Genomic DNA, 12,628 nt, shown 5'->3' on the forward strand with positions numbered 1-12,628 from the left:
GCAAGTCGATTGATAAATTGTGATAGTTGTGGATTTAGTTAGACTTAGCCGTTGATTAACAAGTCGATTGTAAATTGTATTAGCCATGATTTGACTAGATTTAATTGTTGATTGGAAAGTAGATTAGTAAATTGTATAAGCGATTTGACTAAATTTAGCCATTGATTGGAAAGGCGATTGGTAAATTGTATAAGTCGTAGATTTAACTAGACTTAGTTGTTAATTATAAGTCAATTAATAAATTGTATAAATCGTGAATATGGCCGTGGATTGTAAATTATATTAGCCGTGGACTTGGCTAGACTTAGTCGTTGATTAACAAGTCGATTGGTAAATTATCCATACTTTTCATTTTTATTACACAATTGCCACTATTTTTTTACACTAATACACTCACAATGACAAAATAATATTTTACCTATACTTTTTACCGATTAATAATATAATATCAATATTCTTTAAATCAGGAGCTCAATCCAACTAAGACTATAGTTTTAGTATGGATGGATTATATTTTAGTGTTAAAATTTTGTATCAGTTAATTCGAATAAAAATTTAAAAATAATTTGCTAGCTGATACACTTTTAAAAAAATTAATAATTAATGGATAGTTATTCGTATAATAATAATAATAATAAATTTTATTGTTAAAGTTTTGTATTAGTTAACAAATTATTTTTTGTTATGATACATATTATTATTTGATAGGAAGTATCATATAAGTGTCATTATATTAGTTGTATTGCATCTATAAATATAGATGTTAAGTTTCATAATAAAAATACTTCCAATTTCAATTTTATGTAAATCCCTCAGTGTGTCTCTTCTCTCTCACTATCTCTCTCTACGGCTCTCTGTATCTCCTCTCTCTGTTTCTCTTTTAATTACAAACACACACATTTTAAATATTGTATCATTATTATATTTATATTTTATACTCTCTCTTTTTTATATTTAAATATTCATTTATTTTTTGCATAAAGTTTTAAAAATATTAAAATTGTTCTTATTAGTATAGTATGATATAAAAATAATGATATTTGTGTAATATATTATAAATTGGAAGGGTATTTAAAATGTCAGGTAAATAGTATAGTTACTAAAAACGAAAATGAATACTTTATTATGGGATGGACAAAAATAGAAAAATTGTTAAGGGACGAAGGGTATATATTTTATAAGATGTTATCAATACGAGATTTTGTCGATAATGTGATAATATAAAAATAAGTTTTTTTTTTATATTTTTTAAAGTTAGTTAAATATTATTATTTTTTAATTTACAAAGATACCTTCAAATTGGGAATGAGAGAGCATTATGTCCAAGTCATATGTAATTATTATGTTATTTTTTCTATCCAATTCAAATGTATAGTTTCATTATTTTTAGTGAAATTATTTTATTAATAAAAAAATACCTCTGTACTTTACGTAATATTAGGATTCGTTTGATTGATTTAAAAAATAAGCAAAGTCAAATGCAGAAGCACAAGTAGAAGCCAAAAGTAGAAGCACAAAAAAATGTCAAAAGTCAAAAGCAGTTCGAATCTGTGTTTGGATCAATCCGTATAAAACAGAGTAAAAGTGCTTTTAAATCGTTAAAATTACTCAAAAGACACGGTGTTAATATAATAGTATTTTTCTATAAAATTTTTATAATTTATTTTAAAATTTTATTAATTATATTTAAAGATTTTAAATTATAGTACAAAAAATATATTTTTAAAAAAAATTAGTTATTTATATTTTAAAATTTAAATTTAAGGATAATATATAAATTACAAATAAAATTTACAATCCAATATTAAATTATTTGTATTTTAAAATTTTATAAGTTATATTAATAATTTTAGTATAATTAAAAAATTTATATATTCCTATTTAAAGTTGGTATCTTAATTATAATTTTAAATTTTAATTAAAGTATAACACATAAATTAAAAATAATAATTTAATTTTCATTAAAATATAATATATATATTTTTTATATTATATATAAATTAATTATTTTTATATTACAATAGTATTATATTATATTATTGTATTTATTTTTATTATTATTATTATTATTATTGAATAAAACAGTATTTTTAATTAAAAAGTGTTTCTGTTTACTTCAGAAGCTGCCTTCAAAATGCTTTTAGAAAAATACTTTTTAGCCTCAAAAACTGCTTCTGCTTTTGAACAGATATCAATGCAAATAGGTAGAAAATGCTTTTTACATAAGTAGGAGCCAAAAGCTCCTACCAAAAGTCAATCCAAACAGGACTTTACTTCTCTTTGTCCCATATAATTTGGCATTTATTACTGTATATACGAGAATTTATGTAAAATATATTCCCTCCGTGCAACTTAATTTGTGCTCTCTTTCTATTTTCTTTCGTCCCATATAAATTGTCATTTTTTTTTTGAAAAATATAATTATACACTTTAATCAGATTTTAAAATTCATAATTTATAATTCTTTTTTTAAAGTAAACTATTTAATCTATCTTAATCTTAATTTATAATATTTTTAAATCATAAAGATTTTTACTAATATATTTTTTAATTACTAATTATCCAATATCTAAAATTTCATACGGAGAGAGTAATTAGTAAGTAATTAAAAAATATGTATAGTATAATTAATTATAGATTAAAATTAAAATAAGTAAATAATTTAATTAAAATTAAAAAATTTATAAAATATAAAATATAATTAAAATGTATACTCATATTCTCGAAAAAATATATATATACAAAACAAACAAAAATAAAAATAAAAAAAAATTATACGTGACGATGCTATATGAATTTTATAATATTAATTGGAAAGTGGAGTATAGTAGAATGTTTGTTTAAAAGATTTAGGGTGTGTTTGTTTGGGGTTTGGATTTTGAGTTGGGATTTGAATAGTAAAAATTTTGAATTTGAATAGTTGTATGATGTGATATAAATAGGTGATGATGTGATGTTTTGGATGTAAAATTGATTTTTAGTATAATATAAAAAATAAAAAATAGGTATTTGATTTGATATTTTTGGGGGGAAAATTTTGGATGAATAGTGAGATTTTGTCTAAATCTCTCAACCGAACACACCCTTAAAGGATTTTAACCACATTAAATTAAAAATTTATTTTTTATATTATATTTTCTTCGTTACTTAATAAATTATCTATTTTGGTCCATTTCATAATAAAGTATCAATTTTTTTTAAATAATTGCACTACTTATATAACATTAAAATTATTATTACAATTTATAATATATTACATATATATTATTACTTTTATATTATTTTTACTTTATTTCTATTGTATATCAATATAATAATAATATACCTTACTTAAGTGACGGAGGCTGTACTAAAAATTAACTTTATATTTAAAATATTATATCAACATTTATTTATATCTATACAATTATTTTAATTCAAAATTTTGACTGATTAAATCAAACTCAAAATCCAAAAAAAAAAAAAAAAAAAAACCAACCCTAATGGTAACTTTAAAAAAGAACACTTTAAAGGAGAAATTCTTTTACTTACAGTGCAGGGACAGTAATGTAATTTCAGAGGTTGTCGTCTTAATCTGGATTGGACATTTAGACGGCCGACTGAAGAAGTGAAAAGTGAAGATTGACTTGACACACCTAACACTAAACTGCAGCAACAATGGCGGCTTCAGCTTGCGCCGTCGCATTTGGTGGAGGTGCTGCCGCTCTCACTCCGCGCGCTTCTACCGCACGCGCCACCAATGTTCGCCGTGCAGTCCTCCCTGCCACCCGCCTCGCTTCAATCCGGCCGGTTTCCAATCTCTTCGCGCCGACCACCCCTGCTTCCAGAAGGCTCCACAAGCCGCGGATATTCCTTCCACACCTGGTCGCTTCCATGGTATTCATCTCCGAAAATTTTCCCTTTTGCCAGAGGTTTATGCCTTACTTCAATTTTATAACTGTGGATGTGTTTTTGGGGTGGTTTTGCAGGAGGACGTGGAGGAGAGTTACGTTATGATCAAACCAGATGGCGTTCAACGAGGCCTGGTGAGATTTCTTCAGTCCTTAATCGATTTGTTTGTTCTATTTGTGAGAATTTCGGTTGTTGGTTACTCAATTTTGTGAAAAATGGAAAAGGTTGGAGAGATAATTTCAAGGTTTGAGAAGAAAGGCTTTAAGTTGAAAGGCTTGAAGCTTTTTCAATGCTCAGAAGAATTAGCAAAGGTCTGTCTGATTTCAGGATAACTGATTTGGTTTACATTTGTATGGATTTTGTGAGTTGTTTCGCTGAAATTATTTCCATTGATTGAAGAACATATTGGTTGGTGAATGTTTTGTTGATATTTTTCATACAGGAGCATTACAAAGATCTGCAATCCAAACCATTTTTCCCTAAATTGGTGAACTACATTACATCTGGCCCTGTTGTTTGTATGGTATGGCTCCTATTTCGGATTCTCTTTACGACCAAATGTGTTGTAATTGAATTTTGTTTCTTTGTCCTGTCCTTCAATCATTTCAATTTTTTTTGTAACATTTATGCAAAATGGCATGGTTTTGGTCTCACAAGAAAAATGATTGTGTTTTGGATTGTTTAGATGTTTCAGGGTGTCTTGGGTTTGGATTTAAAAAAAAAAAAAATCTAAATTATGTTTTGGATGTGATGTTTTGAAGGGAAAAGTAAGTGTTGAATATGATGTTTTCAATGGAAAATAAGTATTGGATTTCATGGTTTTTACAGGGAATGTATTTTAATATGGATTGCTTAGTTCGAAAACAAGATAAAAAGACAAAACACACTGCCATTATTTGTTCAAGAGTAGCATATTTTTAGGGAAATTACGGGTTTTGTTTACTTGAAATTTGGTTTTGGGTTTTGGTTTAAATAGTAGTTTGGATGTTTATGTTTAGCGAGAGTAAATAGTATATTTTTATCGGAAATAATGGTTGTATAGTGAAGAAACTGTAATCAAATTCTAAGTAATCAGGGCCTACAATTTTAGTATGCACGTCAACCTTGTCGTTTATTTGAACAATTGGAAATTAGTCTTGAAAGTAATTTGATGCTGTTGTTGTTCTGGCCTTTTGGTACTGGAATTTTGTGCATGCCAGTTATGTGAGCTAATGAAACTAACAGGGCTTGCCTATGTGGATGTTTTCTGTTCATCTCACATGGCTGGCACATGTGAAATTTCGGTGTTGGAGACTTAAAAGAGCGAATTTGAACTAGTTGTATGATTAATTTTCAATATATTTTAAGGGTGTGTTTGTTTGGGGGTTTGGATTTTGAGTTGGGATTTGAATAGTAAAAATTTTGAATTTGAATAGTTGTATGATGTGATATAAATAAATATTCATGTGATGTTTTGAATGTAAAATTAAATTTTTAGTATAATATAAAAAATGAAAAATAGGTGTTTGATTTGATGTTTTTGGGGGGAAAATTTTGGATAAATAGCAGGATTTTGTCAAAATCCATCAAACGAACACACCCTAAATAAATTGTGTAAATGACGAGAAGTCCCATGTATGAGACTGAAATCATGCTACCTACTTTTAGTCACATGAGATTTATGAAGCTGTATAGTGTTTAATAAGTTTTGAAACACTCTACATAACTTCAATTCATTCGATGACAAGTAAATTATGTTTATTTTGATGAATAAGCTTCTGGTGGGTCTAAAACTATTAGACTTTGAACTTGGATTGAAATTCTTTTGTCGACCATGGAATTAAATTTGGAAAACAAATTCCAGTGGGATTTAAATGGAAATGAGTCTTTAATTGTGAGACAACAACATGCAAAATTTTCACCTAAACTTTATGTTGTCAAGGCTTGGGAAGGAGTCGGTGTTGTTGCATCAGCGCGCAAGTTAATTGGGGTGACAAATCCTCTCAATGCCGAGCCAGGCACAATTAGAGGAGATCTTGCAGTTCAAACAGGAAGGTGCAGCCACTACATGCTCCAACTGTTACTTTTTCCCCCAAAGCAAAATTTTTTAGACTTGATCTACATTTTTCTACTTGGCATCCTATTGATCTGTTGATTCTCACAATTTCATATTTCTTCGATGGCAGGAATGTGATTCATGGGAGTGACAGTCCCGAGAATGGCAAAAGGGAAATAGGTAAGTTTCATATATTGTTTTGGACATTCAAGAATTAGAATGTATGACTGTGTCTTAAGGCTCAATGATCTTAAATATGTTTGAAACTTTACACCAAAGTCAATCAATCTACCCTGTAAAAACACTAAAAGACTTAGGGTTGTGTTTTTGGTTCTTCTGAATCTGAATTTTTTGGAGCGGAAAATAGTGACTTAATATGATATTTTGTTCGCGTACACATAGGTAGCATGAATTTTTGTGCTTCTTGATGAAGGTCCAACAGATATGCAATAGTAGGAAACTTATTATCCTGTGTCTATAAGGTTTGTTTTTTGTTTTGGTTTGGAGGGGTATTTTTTATCTGAGGTATAAGAAATTGTGTAGATAATATAAAAATAATGAGTACGTATAATATATTAATTTTCTTAGAAAAATGTGTTGGAAAATTTTGTGCAAAAGAACACACCCCAATTCTTTCATGTTCAGTGCATTTAGAAGGAAAATTCAGGTAGACAACTCCCAAGAAATGTGGTTATGGGCACGCTTAAAGATGTTTTGGGAATGGTTAAAAATTGTATGTAATATGTGTTGGAAATGATGTATTTTCAATAAAGAATAGATTTTGTTTACTTATTTTTTTAAATTTGTTTTCTCACTATTCATTAATAGACTTTTAAAAAAAAACAGCACATTTAATACTTATTTTTTATTTAAAATATTATATCAAAAACGTATTTTCTATTCAAAATATCTCATCCAACACATATGTATATATGTCACATCAAACATTTTAAGGTATGTTTGGTTGGGAATTTGGATTTTGATGAGTAAAACTTTTAAATTTTAGTAGCTGGTTGATGTGTTATAAATAAATATTGATGTGATATTTTGAATATAAAATTAATATTTATTATAATATAAAATATAAAGAACATAAGTTTGATTTAATATTTTTCGGAGGAAAGGAAAATGACGAATAGTGAAAGTCTCGGGGAAAAACCCCAACCAAACACAATCTAAACCCTCCAAAATTCCAAACCACCACCGAAACAGATCTAAATAAACCTTACTTTTTCTTTACGTAAAATTTTAAATGAAAATTAAGTGTTGGATGTGAAGTTGTTTAGATTGTGCAAATGAAGTTGAATACTACGGTAAACAAAGCAATAGCTTCTGTTGATTAACACTTTCTGAGAAAGTAATTTCCCAGAGTAGTTGAGTCCATATTAGGCATTGCACAAAATCCACATGTAGTTTTACGAAATTGCGTCAAATCTCCCATATTTATAAAATTGCGTCAATCTCCCTCGTGGTTTCATAAACTCTGCGTCTAACCCTCGGTGGCCCTTATTTAACTGTATTTGACATAAATGCGCCAAAATTGCGAATAAATTTTCAATTTCTAAATCCCTAAAATTACAAATATATTTAATATCTTTATATTTAGCCTAAAAAAACAGTAAAAATAAACTCCTGAACAAAAAAACAAAACTATTTTTTAGTATATTTATTATTTTTTGAGGCTAAATATAAGAAAAATGAATATACTTGTAATCTTAGGGGTTTAGAAATTGATATTCTAAAATTTATTCGTAGTTTGGGCACATTTATGTCAAATACCATTAAATAAGGACTGCCGAAAGAGTTAGAAGCAGAGTTTATGAAACAACGAGGGAGTTTGAAGCCGTTTTAGAAGTATATGAGATTTGCCGCAATTTCATGAAATCACATGTAAGTTTTGTGCATTTTAGCCGTCCATATTATTCAGCATTTTTATACAAAATTGAATCCACATATAAGTCACATAATCCTTCATGAAAATACACATTTGAGATGTTGTGAAACTGTTATATAAACAATTTCTACAGTTTGTGCTATGAACTTCATTGATGTCGTAGTGGCATTTCTAGAAACATTTGCTCTTTGTCCATGCCTGCTGGCTAACTTCTCCCATGTTTTCTTCTGTGTAGCTTTGTGGTTCGGTGAAGGAGAAGTATGTGAATGGACGCCGGTCCTCGAGCCTTGGCTCAAAGAGTAGTTTTTTTCTTCTTCGACAACGATGAGGATGACAACACAGCTCACCTCCAGAGCTTTTTGTCTGCTGCCATTAACTGAAGGAGCTTCATAATTCAGGTTTTTCGGGTTTTTTTTTCTTTTTTTTTTTCCTTCGTTCGTTTTTATTTAAAAAAAAAAAAAAAAGATAAACCAAAAATATTAAAATTTCTAACTATTCCATCAATGAACGGTTGGATGTTAAATATTTTTGAATTCAAGTATCTGCTCCCTCTATCTATTTATGATCTTTTCCTTGACAACTATTATTGTTGTGTTCGTGCGAATGCAATGGTTCAAATGTGATTTAGTTAAGAGCACTCCCAACCGAATTCCTCCATTTTTTTTCTTTTTCAAATTTTCCTCTAAATTTTTAACTTAATTTCGGCCCATTCCATTATTTCCTTTACAAGGAATATTCTATATATATATTTCATATTTTAGACGATTACATCTTTTTTATTCAACTTTTATTTATTAGCGTATTAATCTCAAAAATGTTTTTTTAATTTTTTATATAGATTCAAATTATATGGGTAATTTAAACATAATAATAATAAAATAATAATAATAATAATAATAATAACAACAATAATTTAATTTGATTCTATTTGTGTGAAATGTTTTATAATTTAAAAAAATAAAGAAAATAAAAAATTATAGTAAAATCACAATTACATTAAAAAAAATAATAACAATATAAAATACAAATACAAATAACCAAAATGTTAATCATTACAATAATTGTCATTAGCATATAGTTCTCATAATTGATCTATTAATGCATTCGCTAATATTACATGTATATCTTTTTCTCTAATTTTTCTGTATCGGTTGAGAAATCATTGAAATCGAACATCTTCATAGATGACTCTTTTCAACTGTAAAAAGTAGTGTATTTAGAACATCTATTTTCTGTGCAATGAAATCATGTTCATCTTCGATAATCATATTATGCATGATAATGCACGCATATATTATATCATGAAAAATATCTTTATTCTGAAAACACATGGTCTTGCAATAATTACAAAATATGATTGCAGACGCTCCGAATGCACACACCTTACTTACATGCCTCTTGTTTCATTGTTATATATTACTACTTCCGCTCGGCTCTAAGGTCTCAATTATTTTTTGAGTGTTGATATATGAATATTAATTATTATATAAAAATGTAATATAAATTAAGGAAAAATGGCAAAAAAATAATTCTATTAGTGTCTTATAATATTATTACAATGACATTTGTGCAAAAAATTATACAAATATAAGAATATTTTCAATGTTAAGTACAATAACGCAAAACGTAAATGGGATCCTTAGAGCCGGACGGAGGGAGTATTTTTTTTGGTCTTGTGGCTCATTAATAGTTTGCACGTTGACCACTTTTGGTATATAGCATTGACTAAATAATATTTCATATTGTACTATGTTATTTGAATAACATAATTTGCAGGTGGAGTAATATTGTATAAGATTGAAAAATAAATTTGATGATTCGAACACATTGATGTCATTATTTGTTCCTAACAAACCAAAATAGATATCTTATATCCAAAGATCATGATCAACCATAGTTTTCAAGATGATTGTCAGTTTTCTATGAATGCCATGTATATTGTTTGGCAAATGTAGTGGGCAATTTTTTTCAATTCTAATGCATACAATCTAGACTACCCAACAACCCTGGAATATCACGGCTATGACCAATATGCAGGAGTCACACCACATCATTAGTCTTAAGTGATCTTAGGTAGGTTTTTGTAAAAATTTCAACAACACGACAAAATTTCTTAAAATTCTCAATTGCAGTTGATTTATTGATTTCACATACTCTTATGTTGCATCTACGGTATACCATATGTCAATATTCGAAAAACATCGATTGCTTTTTGGATAGGTGATAATTCAAGTTTCCTACTCTATCATGTCGTTACTAAAAAAGTATATATAATGAGATCTAACACTCTCAAGATACAAAGAAACACAGATCGAGACATTCGATACTGGCAATGAAATATTTCATCGTTGTATCGTGGATTATCACTTAAGTGATCATTGAATAAATTGAACGCAACTTCACATCACGATAGATCACTCTATAATCGGGAGTCGAACCACCAACAAAAAAAATGCTTGAGCATATAAAGAGTATCTTGTAATCTTTTATTGCTATTATGAAGCAATTAAGAGTAATACTTTTTGTTCCGCTTCAAATTCATCGCTCGAACTCGAAGATAGATGATGAATTATAAAGTGAAGGACCAATATTATTGTAATTCATTATAAAGTGAGATGAATTATAAATTCATTTAACACTTATATTTATAGAAGAATTTAAAAATAAATATCATTCATCATTAGATATCAATTGAATGACTACAATTCAATATACAACATTGGATACCATACATGAAATGATACAATTTAAAATTTAACATTGGATACAAATTGAATAGATATAATTTTGAAATCCAACATTTAATATCATACATAAAATGATGCAATTTAAAATTACACATTAGATACCAATTTAATGAATATAAATTAGAATTCAACATTGGATACCAATTGAATGGACACGATTCAATATCCAGTATTAGATATCATATATAAAATGATACAATTTAAAATAAATATCTGATACCAATTGAATGGATATAATTCGGAATTCAACATTGAATACCAATTGAATGGACATAATTCAATATCAACACTGAATACCAATTGAATAGATATAATTTAGAATTCAACATTAGATACTAATTTAATAGACACAATTCAATATCCAACATTGAATGTCATACAATTTTTGTCTTTATGTACTAAGCTTCAAAACAATTCATCATACAATATCTAGTATTATCATTCAAACCAAACAATATATGCATTTCTTATAATTTCTTAATCAAACAAAATGAATTCTTAAGCTTTTGGATACACTATCCATGAATATATTAATTTGTGTGCAAGTTATATAAATATTTTTCAATGCGCAACCGTAGATGTGCATCAATCTAGAGATCAGTTTTGAGCAGAATTGAAGCAATATACAATGAACAAAGGAAGTCTGAATTAAATTTGTAATGTCAAATCAGTATGATATCAATGGAATAATATAAAAAAGGTTGTTCATAAATGAATTGCGAAAATATGAATCTCATTGGAGCATTGCAAGATACTGTAAGTATGTATAAATTATATGTTACGATTGAAATTTGACATGTATGAATATATTTATTGAAATTCAAACTTATTTGCAGTTGAACCGATCAAAGTTTTTATTAATGAAATATTGAATTTTTTAAAAAGTTTCAAGTTCAATTATGTTTTGCGATAACATCTCAACTGTGAAGCAACAATCTGAATTACGGAGAGCTAACTATGCCTTCCGGTAATTCTATTTCTACTTCTGAATCTAATTATCCAATATTACAAGGGTAAGATTTTCTGTAAATTTAAACAAGTATATGGGTGGCTATTCGAGTGAAACCCATTAGAGTGAATAATTATATATGTAAAAGAAAAATTGAAAGACGACAATAGTACAATATATAAACAAAATTTAAAAAAATAATAATAATAATAAAATCTTGAATTGATGCAAAAGACCTATGAGGAAACAACAAAAATAAAGGGTTATAAAGAATCACATAAAGATGATATAAGTTTACTTATAAATTTAAATACCATAGCTGATCATGAGATTTAATAGCATTTCATGAATGAACAAAGACGAGTATTAAGAAAAAAAAAAAGATTCAACAGCATTTCATGAATGAACAAAGACGAGTATTAAAAATAAAATAAAATTGTGGAACAACAATAATCTACACCTACTTTATGTTCATATTTCTTCGACGGCGATTTTAATAATTTAGGCGGATACGATCTTCCGCATATCCTCCGCTATATATATATCTTCATTTCTATTTCAGTAACTTAGTAATTGTTGCTTTTTAATATTTATAAATATGTGTACTTGTATTTTATTTTAATTTTATATTATAATAATCTTTTGGCAAAATAGCAAAAACATTCTATCTTTTGTGAAATTGCTAAAAAGGTCCAAATTTTACTTATTTGTGGTTCATATAATATTGTAAAAAATACTCAACCTATTAGTATTTAACATAATTTACAGGTGCACTTAAACTTTAATATTATTACAAATTCATAGACAACAGAGAAGGAAAAAAGTTGATTTTTTTTTTTTTTTTACATGACGTAGGAACCCGCAGTCGCTACCCGAAAGTGCGCACTGGGTAAACCCCCGGCTGAACCTAATACCAACAAATTAGGTCCGATAGACAAGTTACACTAGGCGAGCCATGTGTGGCAGGTGACCTGAGGAGTCGGAGGTTTGAATTCATGACCTCACGGCTGAACCTGCAGCCGCTACTCGTCGAGTATGCTCTAGGTAAACCTCCGATCGAAATTAATACCCTGCAAATTAGATCCGAAAAGGCAAATCCTACTAGGCGAAGT

General features: G+C 27.9%; 1 protein-coding gene across 1 annotated transcript; it reads left to right on the top strand.

The window, feature by feature from the left end:
• The first annotated feature begins 3,592 nt into the window (after nucleotides 1-3,592).
• Nucleotides 3,593-8,452, top strand: LOC127263212 (nucleoside diphosphate kinase 2, chloroplastic). Its single transcript, XM_051292246.1, has 7 exons — nucleotides 3,593-3,876; nucleotides 3,969-4,025; nucleotides 4,116-4,202; nucleotides 4,334-4,414; nucleotides 5,813-5,925; nucleotides 6,057-6,106; nucleotides 8,056-8,452. Exons 1-7 carry the CDS (start codon nucleotides 3,658-3,660, stop codon nucleotides 8,121-8,123), a joined length of 675 nt encoding a protein of 224 aa, XP_051148203.1. The 5' UTR covers nucleotides 3,593-3,657; the 3' UTR covers nucleotides 8,124-8,452.
• Nucleotides 8,453-12,628: the final 4,176 nt, after the last annotated feature.

This window comes from Andrographis paniculata, unplaced genomic scaffold (genome assembly GCF_009805555.1).
Source record: "Andrographis paniculata isolate CXL003 unplaced genomic scaffold, ASM980555v1 Contig66END, whole genome shotgun sequence".
Classification (NCBI taxonomy): domain Eukaryota; kingdom Viridiplantae; phylum Streptophyta; class Magnoliopsida; order Lamiales; family Acanthaceae; genus Andrographis; species Andrographis paniculata.